This window comes from Emys orbicularis, chromosome 1 (assembly GCF_028017835.1).
Source record: "Emys orbicularis isolate rEmyOrb1 chromosome 1, rEmyOrb1.hap1, whole genome shotgun sequence".
In the NCBI taxonomy this organism is placed as follows: Eukaryota; Metazoa; Chordata; order Testudines; family Emydidae; genus Emys; species Emys orbicularis.
In genome coordinates this window covers 255,289,625-255,313,659 of record NC_088683.1, presented here as the reverse complement: position 1 = coordinate 255,313,659, position 24,035 = coordinate 255,289,625, and the positions used below count along the sequence as shown (strand labels likewise).

Here is a 24,035-nt window from a genome sequence, read left to right as displayed (position 1 = left end):
GGGCTGATTCCTGCACATGTGGCTAACATAAGGGCATTGCCAGAGAAGCATCAAGAAGTCTTTTCTAAGGATGAGGTGACCAATTATGATGACCAGGTCAAAGGTCACCATGACAGGCTGAAGACAGCCTGGAAAGTTGCTCTCAGTACAACTAAAGACACAGCCCAAAGTAGGAAAAGGACTTATGATAGCAAGTCCAGTGGGGCTCTCATCAGATCTGGTGACTGTGTACCAGTTCGTAGCCATAGAGGCCGGAGATGTAATAAAATACAGGACAAATGGAAGCCAAATCCCCACACTGTGGTCACCCACAACAATCCCGAACTGCCAGTGTACGCTAACCAGCCTGAACGAGGAGGTCCTGAGAGAGTAGTACATAGGGACCAGTTGAAACATTGCACTCTTAGTCCAGATAGGGACCATAGGAGGCGTAGATCAGTACACCCCGAGGAGGCTAAAACCAATTGGGAAATGGTTCTAGTCCCACAAACCGAATACAGAGGGGGACAGAGTGGGGCAAACCCAAACCCTAACGAGAATGGCCAGATCCTTCAAACTGACCCAGTATTACCTGAGGATGGGGAAATAGAAAATATGGGTAACGAACCACCAGTCTTAAGAAGGTCGCAGAGGGCTAATAAGGGTGTACTTCCTGTTAGATTTAGAGATAATTATGTTATTGGTTCTATGTAGTGTTTTAATGAATATTGTTATGTATGGTATTAAGAAGTAGATGTGAAATGTTAAATATGTTAAATGTTCTTTTGATAATTGTTAATGGGTTGTTGATATAAAATGATGTGGGTATATGTTGTTACTATGGGGCCCGGATGTCCGGTGTGAATATTGTGGTTGTGGCAGTATTTTAGCAAGGGGGAATGTAAGGGGACCGTTGCCCCCTTACTAACATTCAGTGGGGGTGTTTTGATTGGCTTGCTCCCAGTACTAAAAGGGGAAGGGTCGATGGCAAATCAGGAGCCTGAGACTGACAGTCCCCAGGAACAATGGGGAGAGGCCAATGCTCCAGATCAGCCTGATTGACAGGGCGGGCAGGCTAATCAGAGGGTCAGGAGGCCAGGGAGGTCCCGTCCTCCGTGTGAGCTGGAATTGCCTGGGTCAGCCGAGCTAAGGAGAAAGCAGGGGCCCAAGCTGAGCTGAAGAGCAGAACCGTGCCAGATCCAGAGGGGCCAGAGGCGCAGCCACAGAGCCAGAGACAAAGCCCAGGGAGAGCAGATCCTGAGCTGGGAGCAGAGCTGCAGCCCCAAAGCCAGAGCACAGCCAGGACAGAGAGGGGCCTGAGCTAAGTTGTTGGGAGCAGAGCTGCAGCCCCAAAGCCACAGCACAGCCAGGAGAGAGCAGGGGCCTGAGCTAAGTTGCTGGGAGCAGAGCTGCAGCCCCAAAGCAGAGTTACAGAAGCAGCCTGCAGAGCAGACCTGCCCTGGGGGCAGAGCTGCAGCAACCGGAGCCAGAGGGGCCAGAGAAGCAGCCCAGGGAGTTGGAGGCAGAGCAGCAGCCGTGCTGAGGCAGAGTGGAGCTGGGGCTGGGGCTGGAGCAGTCTGGAGCCGGGTGCGGTGAGCAGCTGGGGAGAGTGAGGGGGACCCTGGCAGTGGGCCCAGCGCAGGGAGATACCTCAGCCAAGAGGCCTTGCAGGCCAGACTTGGAGGGGGATCGTAACCCTGACAGGGCAGGGGCGACGCTGGGAAGAAGGGTCCTGCCACCTAGAGCCTGAGAGCGTGTGGCCACCGCCAGAGCAAGTGTCCAACCCGCAGCGTCTCTGCAGCACAGCCAGGGCCTGAAAAGGAGGCCCGGGACCTACAAGGAACAGACTGTGAACTGCCCTGACGTTCCAGAGACACTGCTTGTGATATTCCCTGCCTCAGAGCAGGGTGATGTGTTTCCTTTAACCTTTTCCATTTTTCCTTATTCTTTTTTAAAAGTAATTGTTAATTAAACAACTTGTATTTGTTTTAAATTGTATAAGATGATCAGTGGGTCAGGGAGGTGCCCAGTGCAAAGAGAGTACCCCGGAGTGGGGACACCCTAGCCCCTGTCCTAGGTGACCACAGCAGGGTTGGGGGTCAAGCCCCCCAGGAATCCTGGGCCCAGCCTTGTCGGGGTTTACGAGGACTCTGCCAGACAGGAGAGTGGAAGGGGAGTCCTCAAGGGCAGGGAGGCCTCTGGGTAAAGGAAGTGGGAGCGAGGACTCGGATCCTTTCGCTAGCCCACTTCACCGGGGTAGTGCAGAAGCCAGGAAAGTTCCCCACAATAGCGGGACCATTCCCCCGCTTACATAAAGACAGCTTTGGGTTTGTAATAACCTATTTTTGTCAACTTCATCTATGAACACACTATGCATTAACATCAGCGGGAACTCTGTCCATAGACTAAGTGCAGTATACATTGCTGGCCAGTCTGTTATGAAATTTCCTAGGCCTCTAAAATGAATTGTTTAGAGTCCTTCCCTATAAGATCTGCGGTACATTTTAATCAGTTTTCTGCACATCCCCCCATTTCTATTTCAGAGTTCTCCTTTCAGCAGTTAGCACTAGTGTTCTAGTCTCCCCTAAATGTTATTCAAGGAATATGTATCTGTCCAGTGTCTGGCACAAGGGGGCCTTAATCACTCCTGGGGCCTCTAAGTGCTACTGCAATATACATATTTCATAAATAAACAAACAATAAGAAAAGAGTATATTGTAATCGTTTTCCCTAAAATATTGTGCATACACATATTATATGGTGGAAGGTCAGGATGTTCTGGTGCATTGTAAAAAGTAGCCTCTAGCTTGCATATCTATCTGCTCCTGATTCTCCAATATCAGAAGTTGATTGGCAGGTAACATAAATCACCAAGATGAATCTGCACAAAATGATTCCAGTGGTAAAAGGTTTTGGGGTTTCTACCCTGTTTAGAACCTGGGAAAAAATGATCTTTTATTTGTTTTGTTTTGCTAGTTTTGCAGGAATGAGATTTCTGCACCGTTCAATAAAACTCTCTCAAATATTGCATAAAGTATATGCTTTTTTAGCTAGCTAGAGTATATAACTAAGCTTTTGGCTTCTTGAAAAACTTTTCAAACTATATTGACGCTAAAAGTATAGGATGAAAGGAGTATAACAACTACTTAAACCGGTCATTTCTTTAGGATGACTGCTTTGTATTGGGTTCTGATTAGCTTATATAACAAGCCTAGAGAATCAGTCAAATAACATATCTTTAGATTACAAAAGCTTTGAAGAGAAATGTAATACTCCAATGAGTGTAGTGCATGCTAACAAACCTTTTAAATTCTGTTGGTATCTTAAAATATACTTTGATAATACAGCACACACATGGGCATGTGTGTGCAAACTCTGTGCTTTAAAACAAGCATGAAGTCACAAGATTTGTTGATGATATACTTTAAATAGAGATGGGCTGAGAAGGCAGTTTTTGACTCCAGTTCCAGATATTTTTAGCCTACAGTTTCATGGTATATAAAGGCCAAGGGTGATTTCAGATTAAACTATGCCAAAAGCTCTCATGCTGTCTCCAATTTTTTGCTCCAATTGATATCACCTGATTTCTGTCATCTAGAATGGTGGAATTCTCATGAGATCAGCTGTTCTTGTGAAATTCAGTTATCTTTGGGCAAAATCTCGTGAAAACTGTTCTGGTCAGTCTTTGTTCACAGCTGAACCGGGTAGTAGGTCCTAATCAGTTTTGGATTTAACCTCAAACCACAACTGGGGAGGGGGTTGAATTTTACTTCCCCAGTCCTGCCCTCCATCACACACAAATTCAAGGTTAAGGTTCAAGGTTCTGCTCTTGGCCCAACTCTGATTTTAAATATAATCCATATGCTTCCCACAGTCAGCTCTCCCATATTACCTGTCAGACTCAACAGTTTGCAGCTTTAAAAGTGGTCTATGTTTACATTTTCTCAGCTAAAATTCAACATTTCCAAATGATGTATACAGAGACAGTCATTTCAAGGGGATTCTTTTGTTTTCAAATACTGTCACAGTTTGGGGTTGAAGAGAATGTGCCAAGACTCATTCTTCTTGGCCTGTCCAGAATGCGTGGCCTGCAGTTAGAATACCTGCTCTTTCACACAAAGAATTACAAATGGATTCCCCATACAAGGTAAGAACTGTTCAAAATACAGACACGGTGCTCTTGCAACCTTTCCTCCGCACTCAGACACTATGCTGGTGTGCACAAAGCCATGCTTCATTATTCATGAGATGCATTTTCTGTCAAAAACCAGGGGACCTAGAGCAGGGCTGACCTATGACCTTTCCAAAAGCAGGGAAGAATAATTTATAAGGGGTGAAAATGGAAGCAAGATGAGCCATCTGAGGCTTAAGCACAATTAGTGGGCCATGAGACTTCGTCAGCTGTCTAGGGCATCTCAGTTATGGACAGCTCCTCTGCACCAGTTACCTAATTCAACTTCAGTTTTATCACAGGCCTGCAGCGTTACTACATTTTCAATAAAAATTCATTTCACGGGCATGTCAGAACAGTCTGCATGATGGACAGCCACTATTCCCTTTTCAATGGCAGTTCTTATGTTTAATGGCGTACACTCAGCATGTCGGAATCAAGCATACTACATGCAAATTCTCTTAAAAGCCAATGAAATGGAGATCAAAGCAACGCTTCTTGCAACAGAAATGCTTTGTTTCCAACTATTATTGTTTTCCAATATGTGCTGTGTTTGTGCTATTTTTTCCAGCTGCTGTGGTTTGAAGCTCATAATTTTACCTCCAAGCAGCTCTAAGCTTTTCGTAAATGAAAAGGTCACCACTCATTTCCAAATGAATTCAAAATAATATAAGAAACCTATACACAAAGTATTAGCTAGTGGGAAGCAGCTGAGTTGGTACCACTTGTATAACAATGAACAAGTTAGTAAAGCTTGCAGTCTTCAATTGTTAGTTAAATGGTATGCAGAAATACTTTTATTATATGTGATTTCATACTCTGATTTTGTCCCGATACATATCACTGTTGAACATGTATAATATGTGCCTTTCTGGAGAAATGAGTGGCTTATAATAATGTAGCAACTTATAGATGAACAAAAACCATGTCAAAACAACATGAAGGGTCTGGTTTAAATCAACAAAAGCCACAACATTTTTGTATAATAAATGAAATGTAAAGGTCATTTTTATAATACTGTTTTTTAAAATACTTTTATAATACAGCAGTGCTTTATATTTGTGGGCAAGTATGTGTTAAAAAGTATATGCAGTGCTGTGAAAAGGTAAAGAAAAATATTGCAGTGAAGTAAATATCAACCCTAGAATAAAGACAAGGTGGGTGAGGTAGCCTTTTATTGGATGAACTTCTGTTGGTGAAAGAGACAAGTTTTTGAGCTACACAGAGCTCTTCTTCAAGTCTGGGAAAGTTATTCGGAGGATATGGCTACATTGCAATTAAACATCCGTGGCTGGCCCTTGTCAGCTGACTTAGGCCTGGTCCACACTAACCCCCCACTTCGAACTAAGGTACGCAACTTCAGCTACGTTAATAACGTAGCTGAAGTCGAAGTACCTTAGTTCGAACTTACCATGGGTCCAGACGCGGCAGGCAGGCTCCCCCGTCGACTCCGCGTACTCCTCTCGTGGAGCTGGAGTACCGGCGTCGACGGCGAGCACTTCCGGGATCGATTTATCGCGTCTAGACAAGACGCGATAAATCGATCCCAGAAGATCGATTGCTTACCGCCGGACCCGGACGTAAGTATAGACCTACCCTTAGGCTCGCAGGGCTTGGGCTATGGGGATGTTTGATTGAGGTATAGACATTTGGGCGCAGGCTGGAGCCTGGGCACTGGGACTCTTCCCCCTCACAGGGTCCCAGAGCACAGGCTGGCTCCAGCACGAGCCTGAACATCTACACTGCAATTAAACAGTCTTGTGGCCCAAGCCCCGTGAACCTGAGTCAGCTGACTTGGGCCAGCCACAGGTGTTTAACTGCAGTGTAGACATACCCAGAGTGTCACAATTAAATACAAGGTGGAATAGATTGTTTAGCATAAGTAGTTAGCACTTATTCTAAGTGACAATTCAAGGTGAAGTGGCTTGTTAACACCTCTGCAATCATAGGACCAAAAAAGGGGGTTAGTAGGTTGCAGATTGTTGGAATAACCCTTAAATCCAGTGTCTTTATTAAGACCATGATTTTTAGTGTCTAGCAAAGTAATGAATTTGAATTCCCAGTATAGATTTCCTTTGAGGATGAGAACTGAGAGATCAGATATGGAGTGACTGTTTTGTGAAAAGTGTTCGCCCATGGGTGATAGGGTAGTTTTGTCTTTTTTCTCATTTTGCTGGGTGAGTTCATTAGAGAGCATAGTAATTGTCTGGTTTCATCCACATAGTTGTTCTTGGGGCATTTAGTGCACTGGATTAAGGTACACCGCATGTTGTGTGATAGGCATGTGTAGGACCTATGGATCTTGAAAGGTGTGTGATAGGGGGTACTGATCATTGTTGCAGTGGAGAGATGTCTGCAGGTTTTGCATCTTTTGTTCTGGCAGGATGTGATGCAACTTTGAGTTGATGTGGCCTGGTCTGTGAGGCGCTTGCTTCTAATGATGAGCTTGCGGGGCGGAGAGGTTGTGTGAAGGGCAGAGAGGGGGTTCCGGGAAAGATTTCTTTCAGGATGGGGTCCCCATTGAGTATGGGTTGTAATTGTTTAATGATACCCTGTATGGGTTCCAGTGTGGGGTGGCAAGTGACAACTAAGGATATGCAGTCAGAGGGTTTTTTCCCCCTGCATTGAAGCAAGTTCTCTTGGGGTATTTGGGTGGCCCATTCCATGATGAGATCTCCTTTTTTGGTGAAGCATTCTTGTTTGGTGAAGGCAGTTTTAAGTCTGTTAAGGCGTGTATCCCAAACTTTCTCCTCAGAGCATATTTTGTGGTATCTGAGCATAGATGCCAACTTTTCCCGGCGCCGGTGGGTGCTCGCCCCCAGCCCTGCCCCAACTCTACCCCTGCCCCGCTCCCATTCCAACCCCTTCCCCAAAGTCCCCACCCCAACTCCAACCCTCCCTGCCCCATTGGGCTCCTTCCCCAAATCCCCGCCCCGACCTCTTCCTGGAGCGCGCCGTGTTCCCCTCCTCCCCCTCCCTCCCAGTGCTTGCCGCTGTGAAACAGCTGTTTCACAGCGGCAAGCGCTGGGAGCTAGGGGGAGAAACGGGGATGTGGCGCGCTCAGGGGAGGAGGCGGAGTGGAGGTGAGCTGGGGCGGGAGGGCGGGGCAGGGAGCTGCTGGTGGGTGCAGAGCACCCACCAATTTTTCCCCATGGGTGCTCCAACCCCGGAGCACCCACAGGGTCGGCGCCTATGTATCTGATTGCCTGGCTGTAGGTAACAGATGTCTTGGTGTGTTTGGGGCAGTTACTGGATCTGTGAAGGTAGGTGTGGTGATCTGTGGGTTTCTTGCAAATAGTTGTTTTTAGGGTTCCATTGTTGAAGCTGATTGTGGTGTCCAGGAAACTGATGCTGGTGCAGGAATGTTCTAGAGAGACTTTAATGGATGGGTGGTGATTGAATTTGTCATGGAAATCTATGAGGGAAGTTAGGTCGTCTGTCCAGGGGATGAAAATATCATCAATGCGTCTCAGGTATATCTTCTACAACATTTGCATGGCTGCACTGTGCCACAGCACTGGTTGTGCATCTAAGTACACACACTGATTGCACTGTGTCCACATCACAGGGCTAGATTATGATCCCTTTACTCACAGTGAAGAGTACCTTTTTCCACCATAGTCGCAAAGAAGTCAAATGGAATACTGGTGGAGTAAGATATTAGTGTGAGTAAGGGCATTGCAATCTGGCCCTTAATGATTTGGAAACAAACAACATTTTGTTACAAAAGATTTTCAGTCACTTTTAAGGTAAAAGTCTTTTTTGCTCCCACCCATTGTACCTAAGTACTGCAGTGATTTTTCAGCAGGGTGGAATTTTACAGACAAATTCTACTCAAAAAGGGGTAGGTTAGGGATGGTCTTTGTGTTTAAGTTTTAATTTCCTGGGTTATTAGTTCAGGACAAACCTTCATATTATTTTAACGGAGTGTGTGTGAATTTCTTTTTGATTAATTCAAGAACAAAAAAATGATAAACTGTAACATCTCTGGGAAGTCCAAACATGTCATTTCTACATTAACTAAAATGTGTGTGATTTATCTGATATGTTAAGGTCCCTGATCCATGTTTAGTACTTAGTATTATTTTACTGATGGAGCTGTCACAATTTATCATGGCATAATTACATATTTTGGCACAGTACTGCATTGTGTGGGCCATATTCTCATCTCCATTCTTCAGGCTAGAAATGAACAGAATGGGCAGAATTTACAGCCATAAGGTTCTGGAGAGGGCAGGTGAAGGGGAAATGCAGCTACAAATTTGATCCTCCCTTACTCTACAGATGCTTAAAGGGAAGCTAAACTGTAACCTACACATCAATGCAAAAAGAACAGGAGTACTTGCGGCACCTTAGAGACTAACAAATTTATTAGAGCATAAGCTTTCGTGGGCTACAGCCCACTTCTTTGGATGTAGCCCACGAAAGCTTATGCTCTAATAAATTTGTTAGTCTCTAAGGTGCCACAAGTACTCCTGTTCTTTTTGCGGATACAGACTAACACGGCTGCTACTCTGAAACCTGTCATCAAGAATATGGAAGATGGTGTAAGAAGGTACATGTTCGAGTACGGTGGAGGCTATGTCAGCTTACATCTTCCAGCTCCTCGACTTGTAAATTACAACAAGTGATACTCTCTTACACATTGAGGGAGTGGCTATACGTAGCTCTAAGGATGTGTCAGTCTAACATACACATTATCCACATCACTTGTGAGTTTTGCTCCCGTCCCTGCCTTATCAGATCCCCGCCAGTCCCATGTAGGATGTACTCATGAGGATGTACCTCAAAAGTTTCTCTCTGACTTCTGGGGAGTTTTCAAGAAAATTTGCATGGGCTCCCCCCACTATTACATGTGAAGGGAGGATATGACTGAAATCAGTCAGTATGCTTATTATTGTATCCTGTCATAGTCTCTGACTAGTAGTTACTTGGCAAACACAGTATTGGTAAATTACAGATTTAGGTCCCTTCCAGTCCTATGATTCTTATAGAAATAAATTATTACTGATCTATAATAGGGCTGTCAAGCGATTAAAAATTAATCTCGATTAATTGCGCAATTATAAAAATTAATCTCGATTAATCGCGTTGTTAAACAATCATGGAATACCATTTATTTAAATATTTTTCAATGTTTTCTACATTTTCAAATATATTGATTTCAATTACAACACAGAATACAAAGTGTATAGTGCTCATTTTATATTTATTTCTGATTACAAATATTTGCACTGTAAAAAACAAGAAAAAGTATTTTTCAGTTCACCTCACACAGGTACTGTAGTGCAATCTCTTTATCATGAAAGTTGAATTAAAAATGTAGAATTATGTATAAAAATAACTGCACTGAAAAATAAAATGATGTAAAACTTTAGAGCCTACAAGTCCACCCAGTCCTACTTCAGCCAATCGCTCAGACAACCAAATTTGGTTACAATTTACAGGAGATAATGCTGCCTGTTACTTGTTTACAATGTCACCTGAAAGTGAGAACAGGCGTTCGCATGGCACTGTTGTAGCCAGCGTCACAAGGTATTTACGTGCCAGATGCACTAAAGATTCATTTGTCCTTTCATGCTTCAACCACTATTCCATAGGACATGTGTCCATGCTGATAATAGGTTCTGCTCGATAACAATCCAAAGCAGAGCGGACCGACGCATGTTCATTTTCATCATCTGAGTCAGATGCCACCAGTAGAAGGTTGATTTTCTTTTTTGGTGGTTTGGGTTCTAGTGTTTCTGCATCAGAGTGTTCCTCTTTTAAGGGTTCTGAAAGCATGCTCACACCTCGTCCCTCTCAGATTTTGGAAGGCATTTCAGATTCTTAAACCCTGGGTCGAGTGCTGTAGCTATTTTTAGAAATCTCACATTGAACCTTCTTTTCATTTTGTCAAATCTGCAGTGAAAGTGTTCTTAAAAGGAACAACATGTGCTGGGTCATCATCTGAGACGCTATAACATGAAATATATGGCAGAATGCGGGTAAAACAGAGCTGAAGACATACAGTTCTCTCCCAAGCAGGTCAGTCACAAATTTAATTAACACATTATTTTTTAATGAGCGTCATCAGCATGGATGCATGTCCTCTGGAATGGTGGCCGAAGCATGAAGGGGCATACGAATGTTTAGCATATCTGACACGTAAATACCTTGCAACGCTGGCTACAAAAGTGCCATGAGAATGCCAGTTCTCACTTTCAGGTGACGTAAATAAGAAGCAGGCAGCAGCATTTCCTGTAAATGTAAACAAACTTGTTTGTCTTGGTGATTGGTTGAACAAGAAGTAGGACTGAGTGGACTTGTAGGCTCTGAAGTTTTACATTGTTTTGTTTCTGAGTGCAGTTATGTAACAAAAAAAATCTGCATTTGTAAGTTACACTTTCAGGATAAAGCGATTGCACTACAGCACTTGTATGAGGTGAACTGAAAAACACTATTTCTTTTGTTTATCATTTTTACAGTGCAAATATTTGTAATAAAAAAGAATAATAGAAAGTGAGCACTGTACACTTTGTATTCTGTGTTGTAATAGAAATCAATATATTTGAAAATACAGAAAACATCCAAAATATTTAATAAATATCAATTGGTATTCTATTGTTTAACAGTCCGATTTATTGTGATTAATTTTTTTAATCGTGATTAATTTTTTTTAGTTAATCGCATGAGTTAACTGCAATTAACTGACAGCCCTAATCTATAACTAAGGGTACGATTTAGTCTTTGGTATTTTTAGTAAAAGTCATGGACAGGTCAGGGGCAATAAACAAAAATTCACAGCCCATGACCTGTCCAAAACTTATACTATAAATATCGCTGACTAAATCTTGTGGGGAGGGCAGCTGCTGCAGGGAGCGCCCTGGGGCCACTGTTGGGGGTGGCGTCCTGGGGGACCACTGCCAGGGGCTGATGAGCAGCAGTAGCTCCAGCTGCTCCAGGGACTGCTGCTCGGGCGGTCTCCGGGGCCAGCTGCGGGACTGCCAGAGCAGCAGCCGGTGCAGCTGGTCGCAGGGCTGCCCGAGCAACTGGTTACAGAACTGCTCCAGCAACGGCCAGTGTGGCTGTCCCTGGGGCCATCTGAGTAGCTGACCCTGGAGCCAGCTGCTTAGGCAGCCCTGGGGTCAATCACACTAGTCAGTGCAGACGTCACAGAGGTCACGGAATCCATGACTTCCGCGACCTCTGTGACAGACACGGAGCCCTATCTATACATGACTACTATAAGATTAAATGTTCCTTTGCAATGTGCATCCAGCATGTGAGTTTCATAGTGATATTGTTGCCCTGTTGAGTAGCCAGGATGTTACTCATGTTCAGCGATAGGAATGACAGGATTGCTAGTAGGTATTCCATTATATAACAGAAAGTGAGAATACAATCCATGTTACTTTTGTCCTTGAAAATAATCAGATTACTTCTCAGGATTAAATTTTTTAAATGTAGTGCATTCCTATAATCAGTTAGTCTAACACACTGGACAATATTCTCCAGTCCCTTACACCTTGTGTAGTGATTTATGCCTGTACAAAGGGGAAACAAAATACTATCACATTACAATGGCAGCATTTTGCCCCACTCTACCCCACAGGTGTAAATGACTACACAAGGGTAAAACAATGGAGTAGCAGACACATCATCTGCGTGTGTTCTACAGCCAATTTACAACAGTAAATATTATTGACTATTTTACCGTGTTTTTAAATGTACACTTCACCAAAAATGATTAGGATAAATTCAGAACTAGTCTCTTTGAAAAGACTCTTTTTTAAATGCAGTGTTGTCGTAGCAGTGTCAGTCCCAGGATATTAGAGACACAAGGTGGGTGGGTGAGGTAGTATCTTTTATTGGACCAACTTCTGTTGCTGAGAGGGACAAGCATTTGAGCTACACAGAGCTCTTCTTCAGATCTACGAAAGGTACTCAGAGTTTCACAGCTAAATACAAGACAACAGATAGTTTAGCATAAGTAGTTAGCACTCCTAGTTGTCACGTATCACCCTATATTGGAATCTATATGGTGCATCATGGGGTATTAGGGTGACCAGATGTCCCGATTTTATAGGGACAGTCCAATTTTTGGGTCTTTTTCTTATATAGGCTCCTATTACCCCCCACTCCCTGGCCCGATTTTTCACATTTGCTGTCTGGTCACCCTATGGGGTATCATCAAACAACTACAACCCATACACAATGGGGACCACATCCAGAAAGAAATCTTTCCTGAACCCCTCTCTTCTGACCTTCAAACAAGCCCCCAAACTCTCCAAGCTCACAATCAGAAGCCCCCCACAGACCAGGACACTGCCAGAACAAGAGACGCAAAACCTGCAGATGTATCCCCACTGCTACAATGATCAATATCTCCCGCAACACACCTTTCAAGATCCATGGGTCCTATCAGAACATGCGGTGTGCCTCATCCAGTGCACTAAATGCCCCAATAACAACTATGTGGGTGAAACCAGACAATCACTGTGCTCTTGAATGAACTCACACAGGAAAATGATAAAAGACAAAAACACCACATCACCCGAGGGTGACACCTTTTACAAAGTGATCACTCTATATCTGACCTATTAGTCCTCACTCATCCTCAAAGGAAACCTGGACAAAACTTTCGAAAGATGAACCTGGGAGCTTAAATTCATAACTTTGCTCGACACTAAAAATCATGGTCTTAGGGCTTGTCTACACTGGCAACGTTAAAGCGCTACCAGCTCTCTAAAAAAAACCACCTCCACGAGGGGCGCGGCTCCCAGCACTGGGGCACTGTCTGCACTGGCGCTTTACAGCACTGAAACATGCTGCGCTCAGGGGGGTGTTTTTTCACACCCCTGAGCGAGAAAGTTGCAGCGCTGTAAAGTGCCAGTGTAGACAAGCTCTTAATAAAGACACTGGATTTATGCCCTATGTGCTAACTACTTAATGCTAAACTATCTGTTTGAGCTTGTATTTAGCTGTGACCCACTGAGTACCCTTCCCAGACCTGAGGAAGAGCTCCATGTAGGTCAAAAGCTTGTCCCTCTCACCAACAGACGTTGGTCCAATAAAAGATACTACCGCACTCACCTTATTTTTTTATTTAAATCTCAGCTGTCACTTTTTTAGTTCAGCAAACATACAAAATATTTAGAAATCGCTCATTGTTATTTGATTCACGCTCCTGTAATTTACAAATGGACAGAGTGGTTATTTTGAAATTTTGGTTAGGGGTGGAGGAATTGGGCTGTGGCTGAGACACACTCTGCTCAGTTGAAGTCTAAAGATAATGGTTACAGCATAGTCTGAAATCTCCCCAAATAGGGGTTTGTTTACAAGTGAAACATGACTGACCCTAATCACGTTTATTACTTAGAGAACTAAAATCGAATAGTAACATTTTAGGGCGGTCTGAAGTGGTGTCATTGAAAAAAAAAAAGGTCAATGAACAGCAAAGTGTCGCGCACAATGTCTAATTATATATAAACCACATCCATGTATTTAGGTAGGTGACCCTGATATTGCAGGTATAATAAATGAAGCTATTTATCAGACCTTATCTCTTCCTCAGCTCAGCGTTACAGTTACGTGATGCATTTTTTACCTGGGCTGGAGCACTGGATGAAAGATGAGTCAAGTCTCCGATTCTGGCAGCAGCTCGGGGATCGCTAGAGCTGATCAAAACTGGAGCACTAATGTCCATGGAATGCCTGTTATGCATGGCCTGAGCGGATTTGTGTGTCATACTGAGAGCAGTGAAGGAGTGGCGTTTCTTGGCATTCTTCTTGCCATCAATATGCCGCTGAATGGCACTGACTGCTCCTGTATTGTTTAAAGTAGAGCACTGGGCCAAATTTACTGCCATGTTGGTGTCAGATGGCAAAGGGACATCACAGCCAGATGCAGCAGCTAAGTATGTCTTGTCCATCTCTATAAGCTGTTTAGCTGATTCGTTGAGCTAAGTGCAGAGAAAAAAAAAAAAAAAGAAGAATGGGGAAATTAAAGAACTGTCACATCTAGCCATTGAACCTGCGAGTTCAAATGCTGCACTCATGCCAGCGCTATTAGGACTTCACTTACAGAAGCACCAAAATCCTTCTGAGCGTTTAAAAATAAATAGTGGAAGTCCATAATTCTAATACTCTTGCACCCATGTTGAGTGTAATCCCATGGAAATCAATTGGACTATTCGTCGAGTAGCGTACTATTCAACGTGGGTAAGAGTATCAGATTTTGGGCCTAAATGTGGGCTTAAATACACGGCAGGCTTTAGAACTGACCCCAGAGGAGCTCTATTCCTACTTGCTGGACAAACTGTGCACTTGGGAAATTTTTGTTTAAATACTAATAATCCATAATATGGTAATTTTGCTATTTTGTATTGACTTGTGTACCAGACAAGTCAGTACAATTCAGACTAAAGAATTCAGTTTCCTGAAAGCAGCTACAAGCTTTCAACTCCCCAAGGCACTAAAGAAGACAGTATAGTATTTCTATCCATGTCAAGTGATATGAACAGAAGAAAAAAACAAAATAGTAGGGAATATAATTTATACCCACTTTAAGGCCCGTTACACAGCCAAAGCAGGCCAATGGTCTAAAACTGAGCAGCCAGAAATGGAGGAACCCAAAACTACAGCCCACTTTTCAAAATGTAACCAGAAGTAATTTGCCTGAGACTACAGAAGGAGCCATTGTCACAGCTTGGGTTAGAACTCAATACTTCCTGCATTCCCTAGTCCTGTGCAGAGTGCGCTATGCTAGATTCTTTTTGCAGACAATGCCTCTCTCATCTCAAATGCTAGGCCAGCAACGTCTGGCTAAGTTTAACAAAATTGTTGGTGTTGAATAAAATGATGCGTTTGTTACCCTATGTACCCATGCTGCTGTATCAGTAAATGCTACTAAAGAATTCACTAATATCACTTTGTCTATGCCCTGCCAATGTCTCCAGTATAATATCTCACTTTTCCCAGGGTTATTATAAATATGTGCTCTAGGCTTGTCAGACCAAGAGCATTTCTTCCAAAATCACTCTAATATTTTTTCTTTAAACATAACTAATATTTTTATCTGGGTACAAAATTAAAGCAAAAGCTTTTTCCTATTGTATCATTTCAACTGAGCAGTATCACAGAGGCACCTATTCTCACAAGATACAGTCAAAGCCTAATAAACAGGAAACATTAAAAATTATTCCCAAGGACTCTCTCCTACAGTTTCAAACTTAGCATACAGTGCACATAGAAGGCAGACATTGGAGAGGAGGCAGCATACCACTAATGTCTATTCTCCACCAACTATTCATGATCAATTTAACAGCTATGGGTGGCCCTGCCCCTAAAAAATGCAGAAAACATGCTATGTGGAAGTCCCATTTCTCTGAGGTTCTTGACTTGCCAGCTAATATAACGCATATAGGAAAGAACCTTTCTGACACGGTTAGAAATTCTTTAGACACACAGAGATGACCATATTCACTGTTCTACAAGGCACAAGGGGTGCTAACAGCTGGGGGCTAAGGAGATGGTATGACTCAGCCAACAGACCTTTATCTTAAACTAGAATACCACACAATAGGGTTTGCATTTAATGAACAGAATCAATATATGAACGAGGTTAACTAAGTAAATACCTGCACATCTTCTCATATACTAGCACTCTGAGGTTCATCTAAACCAGAGTACACTCAATATTACATGGGATGAATATGAATTTTATTACAGTATTGCTATTAATAAATGCTAATTATTAGGGTGGCACCAAAACACCCCAGTCAAGCTTGAGGCCTCATTATGCTGCACAAACATACAGAATGACATGATCTCTGCCTTGAAGACCTGACAATCCAAATTTAAAAACAAGACACAGCAAGTGAAGGTAACAGTAAGAGAGAGGGAGGCAAGACAAGAGTAACAGGATCATGCAGTTATGTAGCTTTGTTGTGGAACAGCTTGACGGTTCCAAATCATTGTAACAGAGTTCTAAAATAATAAATGAATAAATAAATAAATCGGGTCAGCATTTTTCCATAGCTCTCATAGGTCTTATGGATGCCTGTCTCCAGTTTACAAAGCCTCATTCCCAAGTAAGAGGTGATAAAACATTAACATCCAGAAAATAAACATAAACACTTTGTAATTTTTCATCCACTGACAACCTTCACCAGCCAAACAACCACCTCCAATTAGTGATGTACTGCTACTGACAGTGCTGGGAATAGCTGCGGGGAGTAACTGATACCATTCAATTACAAGGCCATTTTACCAGCTGCACTCCTCAATATGGGACCATTACAGGAGCCAGTACTGTGCACTGCACCTGCCAGTTTTTGCCTATAACAGCTGATCCCATTTGAGATTCTTCAAGAATGTCCATTATTTCCCACTTCATCATGTTCTAAATTAGTACAGCCTAATATTTGCCAGCAGGCTCCAAGTGGCAATGAAACCAGATGGTTCTTCTCTCTTAAGTAGGTGTTGCAGCTCTGCTTACCCAATCAATGGAGACACCCTTACTGAATTATTTAAAAATGTTAAGGAGGGAAGTGGAGGCACTACCACAATTTATGAGATGGATAAGTCTCTTTTCTGCCACAGAATGTGATGAACTATTTTGCTAGTGAGTATCAAATGGGCTAGGAATATCTTCAGAGTTTAATAAAGTGTTTTTTGGACTCTGTGATAGGACCCTGGTTTCACAGCTTGGGGTGGCAGAAATGCTGGAGCCGGCCCTGGACAGGATCCAGGTGCCGAGCACTCTGACCCTGATGCAACAAAGTGCTTAAGTACATGCTTAACTTTAAGCATGTGAGTAGTCCTGCAGTTTGGGGGCAGAGTGCTCAGAATCTTGCTAGGTGAAGTTCTATAGGAGGCTTGTGACAGGAAGGAAAAGATCTATTGGAGAGGACCATGTAAAGGTTGTGACATATCATGAAACCTGCTCCTTATGTAAGATTGTCTATAGGGGCTCAGTTAATTGATTTTGGGTCACACATGGCTAAGATAATTGTATAACAAGCGTCAGCGTGTAGGGTTACTGTGTCCCCTCCCTATGAGGAAATGCTCACTCTAGTGGTAACTGCACTGATAACTGGGGTTTGGTTTTTCTGGTTTTGTCTGAGAGACAATGATATTCTCAAAACAAGTTTCCTTCAGGGGCTAGTTCACCTCCACACAACCTTCGCTCTCAAAGGGAACAATGATCAAGCTCCATTTCATTTAAAAATCTGCTGACCTTGGTCTGAGCCTCGTTGCTCAACAATTCACAATATAAGCTGCCATGACTCTGGCATTTAGCTAAAGACAGTCCATCACCAGGTCATACAAAATGAACCAGGTGCTATTTTTCCCCCTCCGTTTCTTTATTTGGCTTTTAGATATTCTACTTGAGCCTTTACCACATGGGCTACAAAGGTACAAGCACTAAGCTGGATCATTCAGGACTACCCTGCTGCCAAAATTGTTTTATTAGACTCCGGATAAACTTTACTTTTCTGCAGAACACATTATGATGATTTTCTCTCTCTCTCGCAGACATTTCAATCTCATATGTGCATGTTAAAAAGGGATTGGGTGCAAATGCTATCAAAATTGAGGTGATACAAGACTGAGCTACATTGTAAGTTGGACTACATACCTATACATGGGAGTAAGAATTCCCCTTATGCCTCTTTGTGGCCTAATAGACCTTGGGTCTTGGTGCGCAGGAGTATGCAGGACTATTCGCCCACTTCCTCCCTCCTCAGAGCAGGTGGAATTGACAATAGAGGAAAAATTATATGATGGCAAGCATGGATTGCCAGACTGTGTGTGTGTGTGTCATAATCTGCTACTGGCATAGGCTAATAGCTAATTAGTATACTATGGAGCAAGGAGGAAGCAGAAGTGTTGTATCTACACTAGGAACTTTTCCCAATATAGTAATGTTGCTTAAGCGTGTGATTTTTTTTTTTAAACTATATTTCTATACCAGCAAAAACCCTAGTGTAGATGCAGTTATACCAGCAAAAGAGCTTTTCTGGTTATTTATGTATTTGGTTATAGATTTGCTTTTGAGTGATGTCCAGTTGACCAAAAACACAACTTCTCTGTGGTCCTGATTCAGCAAAACATTTAAGCACATTCTTAAGTCCCATCAATGGGACTAAAGTGCTTTGCTGAATAAGAATAGGATTACTCAAGCATTTCTAGTGAAGCACATGCCTAAGTATTTTGTTGAACTGGAGCCAGTCTGATCTGAGGAGTGGAATTTATGTAAGATCTCCAGAAAAACAATGTTTCATGTTTTCTATGGGCCTTTTGTGGAAACAGTTACCTAATGAAAACATCAGGGATTCTGGTTTGCAAACATAGGTATAAACAATGAAGTCATGTTGAATTCAAGCCCCATTAAAAACAAAGGGGGGAAATCAATGTCTGCTTAATAAAAAAGGATACAATGGTAAGGAAAGAAAAATGTATTCACCGTACTCTGGAGTTAAAAACAAATTAAAACTATTAATAAAGTTTCTTCACAATGTCCCTCTGATAAGATTAGAAATGTTTGTACCCACAGACTGCTAATTTTTATATTTTATAGTTAATAAATACGAAGAAGGTTAAACACACTGCTATTTTATGCCTCTCAGAGACTTTGGTAAATTGTAGCTCCATGGCTGATTTTATGATTAAAAATAAACAGTCTGAATTTATTACAGTGCTTGCAGTTCACAGTAGGTATTTGTAGAAAATATTATTCTCCTAACTCTCAATAAATTTGTTACACCAGGAATGTTACTTATACTCACAAGTGTGGTGATGTGGATCAATGAATGAGAATGTAACTACATAAACTACTTCTGCCCTTGCCAGGTTAATAAGAACAACGGCATCTTTGAAAGTGTTTTCGACATTCTAATACATGAGAAAGTAAAACAAAAATTTAAAATGTTCAAGCAGCTTTTGTTTGTACTCTCCAAGTTTTCAACCATAGGATCCATTCTGCTCCTACTAAAGTGAAATAGCAAAACTCCCATTGATTCAAATGGAAATAAGATAAAATGCATCCTTAATTACTGATGCTTTAAAGGTTTGTGGAGTAGTTAATGAAGTTTAAACAGAACAGTTCTGAAGACTTACAAATGGGTTGATAAAAAGCAAGTATATTGTTAAAGTTATACTAAATACATTTATAATCTCCATGTTTATAGAAAGCCTCCCAATTTAAGAATAGTTTGAATGTATTGGATGAAAGTTATAAGATCCTTGCAGCAAGTGCCAATTTATATACCCTTCTTTCAAACAAGGAGACATTAATGAAGTATAATGTGAAAGAAGAAATTATAATAAAAACCAAAGCATTACTATATAGTTCTTGGTGTTAATCTCTGTAACAATCCAGTGTTGCAAGTGTCCTAATTTATTGCAAGGCAGCGACCAGCAAATGTAGAACAGATTTTTCTGGAAATGGTTTATTCACTATGGAAGAGAAACTCCCACAATCCCCCTTGCCCACTGTGATTCAGAGAAGATTTGCTCCACGCAGAATGAGACTGAAAATGAAAATGACAGACTGTGCAGGTGCACAAAGTGACAATGGGCACACTGGCAACTCTAAACTCCATGCCTCTCAACAGCTGAGATATAGGGTTCACTCAGATATAAAAGCCTGCTAAAAACATAATCATGCTCTCAGAGGAAGATAAATCCCTAAACATATAGCTATGCAGCAGATTGTCTATATTTCTCTTAACAGGTTTACCTAAATTCGGGGGGGGGGGGGGGGATCTCTTTAATACTGTTCCTTGAAACGTAGAAGGTATTTAATAAGCTATTTTCCTGTTTAACAAGATCTTTCTTATTTAGCACCATTGTCATTTCTAAAATATCTAGAGGCTGAAGGAATGTAGTATATTAGAACAATATGTTCTTGAAAGAACGTGTCATCATAATCCTGCAAAATGAAAATAAATGATGCATGCAGCAGGAGTAAACATTAACTCATGGGTGGTGAATTGGGAATATTTTTTTCTTTTCCTTTTTCTGTCCAACAGTCTTTGGACAGAAAATGATTCATATGGATCTAGGACAAACAAATAGGTTGGGGAATCACATAAAATATATAGTATAGTGCAAAGCATAACTTGTTAGCTTTTGCAAATGAAATCTAAATGAATGACTGTTGCTGAGGAGAAAAGGAAAGAAAAAAAAAAAAGCCAGGAAATTAAAAATAAAAGAACCCACCAAAAAGAAGTTCAGTTTTCTAATTTTTCCTACTTCTTTCTGGAACAATTCCAGCTTTGCAGCCTTCACCCTTCAAGTATGCTGACTATTCTGTCACTGACATGCCAACTCCAGATGAATGAATCTCAGAACTGCTGCACATCTCCAACATTTCTGAGGATATTTTTCTTCATATCTGTTCACTATGGGCCAGATTTTTCCACTCTTAGTCATGGTGAGTAATATCTTACTTCACAATTGTCCCCATTGAAACCAACAGGAGAGTTAGCAGATTAAGGTCCTACACAATGTCAGTAAGGTTGTGTGATAGGGTGTTTACCCCACACAGGTTGCAAAAGAGTAATATGGGCCTCAGAGACCAATTAATCAGACTGGGTGCATCCGGAGGGTGAGCCAGGACTAATTAGAAATAAAGCCCAGCTTGAGGGAGAGCAGGGGTTTGTCTCCCTAAAGGGCTAGGTGATCCCTACTGAGGAGAACCCAGAGGAGAGAAGGTGGGGAAAAACGGTTACCTACCTTTTGTAACTGTTGTTCTTTGAGATGTTTTGCTCATGTCCATTCAGGGCCGCCCAGAGGATTCAGGGGGCCTGGGACAAAGCAATTTCGGGGGCCCCTTCCATAAAAAAAAGTCGCAATACTCTAATAACATGTATTTGGAAATGTAAAAAATAACCAGTAAAATACATTCAAAAATTAATTGTTAATAATTTAAAAATACACGAACTACATTATTTAAAAACATCAAATGCTTTAATGGTATGTATACATTTGCAATTACATAATGGGCTGTCGCTGGGTGATGGTGATGGTTGGTGCCAATGGGCTGTCACTGCCTGGGGGTGGCGCTGCTGTTGCCCAGGGCTGGGTGGGGAGCTGGGCTCTGGGTCGGGGGGTGCCCGGCTCACAGGGGCTGGGCTCAGAGCTGGGGGTCAGGGCTGTGGCAGAGGCGGGGGGAGCCTCCGACATTCTCGTGGGGGCCCCTGCGGGGCCTGGGGCAAATTGCCCCACTTGTCCCCCCCTCTGGGCAACCCTGTGTCCATTTCCCTTAGTGGTATCCGTAGGGCTGGCTCCAACGCTCTATGGAGCCCCGCACTCATGTGCGCCCTCTCAGTTCCTTCTTGCCGTCAACTCCGACGGTGGGGATGGAGGGTTGGTCACGGAATGGACATGAGCAACACATCTCGAAGAACAACAGTTATGAAAGGTAGGTAATAATTGTTTCTTCTTTGAGTGCTTGCTCATATCAATTCTATGTTCGGTGACTCACAAGCAGTATCCTTGGAGGTGGGCTTGGAGTTCACGGACGTGCGGCTTGCAATACTGCTGTGATAAATGAGAGGGGGATAGCTCCCTTTTGTGGACACCCAGCCAGCCAGTTGGCTATGGAATCCCTCTTGGTGGTTGTTCTCTACTTGCTTTACCTGTAAAGGGTTAACAAGCCCACAGGTAAAAGGAAAGGAGTGGGCACCTGACCAAAAGAGCCAATGGGACGGCTAGAACTTTTTAAAATTGGGAAAAAAATTCCCTTTGTCTGGGTGTTGTGGTTCTCTGGGAAAGAGGGGAAGAGGGAGCGGTTAAGCTGTGAGAAGCTTAAGCCAGATATGAAAAACCATCAGCTCATACCTAGGTATCTGAAACCCCAGATATGTAAGTAAATTAGGGAATGTGTAGAAAGATGCGATTAGGGTTATTTCTTTTTATTTCTTATTGGCTTGTGGACTCCTCTGTGCTAACCCCAAATGCTTTTTGTTTTGCTTGTAACCTTTAAGCTGAACTCAAGAAGGTTATTCTTGATGTTTAAATTTTGTAAGTGGTGTTTTTAAATCTAGCAAAAGCCTAAATTCCAGATGTATTTTCTTTTTTGTTGTTTTTAATAAAATTTACCTTTTTTAAGAACAGGATTGGATTTTGTGTCCTAAGAGGTTTGTGCATATGTTGTTAAATTAGCTGGTGGCAACAACTGATTTCCTTTGTTTTTCTTTCTCATCTCTTCCCCAGAGGGGGGGTAAAGGGCTTGAGGGTACCCCACAGGAAGGAATTCCCAAGTGCACCTTTCTGGTTTCAAAGAGTTTTTTTGCATTTGGGTGGTGGCGGTCTCTACCCATCCAAGTTCAGAGAGAAACTGTAACCTTGGGAGTTTAATACAAGCCTGGAGTGGCCAGTATTAATTTTTAGAATCCTTGTGGGCCCCCACCTTCAAGTGCCAGAGTGGGGAATCAGCCTTGACAACTGCTCTGCCGAAGCTGGCGTCGTCCTGGGCCTGCTGGGTGATGATGTAATGGGACACGAATGGGCACCTGGGCCAGGAAAGCTGCTGATGAGGCCTGCACTCTGGTGGAATGGGCCGTTACAATGGCCGGCGGAGACACCTTTGCCTGTTCATGACAAAACTTGATGCAGGTGGTTATCCATGAAGATGACTACGTCCAGGTTGTACCTGCTGGGAGCATAGACTGATGCTAGCCACATCTGATGCTACAGAGATCTGAGATTATAGTCACGTGTGCCAGACCCCGTAAGTACATGCTGCCATATGGCCCAACAGCCTGAGGCAGACCCGGGTGGTTGTGAGAGGGTGTGCTCTTCTGTGGGTAATAAGCTCCAACATGGCCTGGAACTGCGACTCTGGTAGGAAGGCTCTGGACTAGGTGGAGTCGAGCACTGCACCCCTATAAACTCCATCCACTGAACCGGGTCCAGGGTTGACTTCTGCTTGTTTATAAGTAGACCCAGGTCCTGCCAGGGGATCCGCAAGTTGAGGCTGCACTGAACCTGGGCTTGTGACCGGCCTCTGACTAGCCAGTTGTCGAGGTACAGGTATATCTGAATGCCCTGGGGCCAGAGGTAAGCTGCCACTACCACCATACATTTCATGAACACTCTTGGTGCAGCAGAAAGGCTGAAGGGTAGCACTGTGAACTGGTAATGGCATTGACCCACTATGAAGTGTAAGAACCTCCTGTGTCCATGGAAAATGGAGATATGGATGTAAGCATCCTTTAAGTCGAGGGTGGCGAACCAGTCTCCCAAATCCAGAGAGGTAATGATGGAGGCCAGGGAGACCATGCGGAACCTCAACTTCTTCAGATATTTGTTGAGGCGACGAAGGTCTAGGATGGGCCTGAGGTCCTCTATGGCCTTCCGGATTAGGAAGTATCGGGAATGGAATCCCTTTTCCCTCTTGTCTTGAGGAACTTCCTTGATGGCTCATACCCATAGGAGGGTTTCCATCTCCTGGGCGAGAAGCTGCTTGTGAGAAGGGTCCCTGAAGAGGGATGGGGGAGGGGAGGAGGAAAACTGCAGGGTGTAGCCAGATGTTATGGTGCTGAGCACCCAGTGGTCCAAGGTAATTCGGGCTCATGCAGAGAGGAACAGGGATAAATGGTCCAGGAAGAGGGGGGGACTGGATCCTGAACAGAGTCCAGTGCGTTACCCTCAGGGGCACCCTCAAAATTGCCATTCACCACCCTGTTGACAAGCAGGGCCCAAATGAGGGGGCTGAGGAAGACTGGATCAAGTGCCAACACTTAAACCCTCTGCCTTTCCTCCTGTAGGAGCTCTGCCGGGAAGGGCCTGAGCACCTGGGTGGTGGCTGGTGCAGATGCTGCAGTTTCTGCATAAGACCACATGGAGCAGGTCAGCTCTGAAGTAACCCCTGCGTAGTTTATCTACCCTAA

General features: G+C 43.1%; 1 protein-coding gene across 1 annotated transcript in view; it reads right to left on the bottom strand.

Moving 5' to 3' along the window:
• Window positions 1–24,035, bottom strand: part of SH3RF3 (SH3 domain containing ring finger 3) — a 390,314-nt gene that overhangs the window by 74,475 nt on the left and 291,804 nt on the right. Inside the window, exon 4 of the mRNA XM_065421958.1 lies at window positions 13,740–14,093. Within this exon, the coding sequence (XP_065278030.1) occupies window positions 13,740–14,093 (354 nt within the window). The remainder of the gene's footprint in view (window positions 1–13,739; window positions 14,094–24,035) is intronic.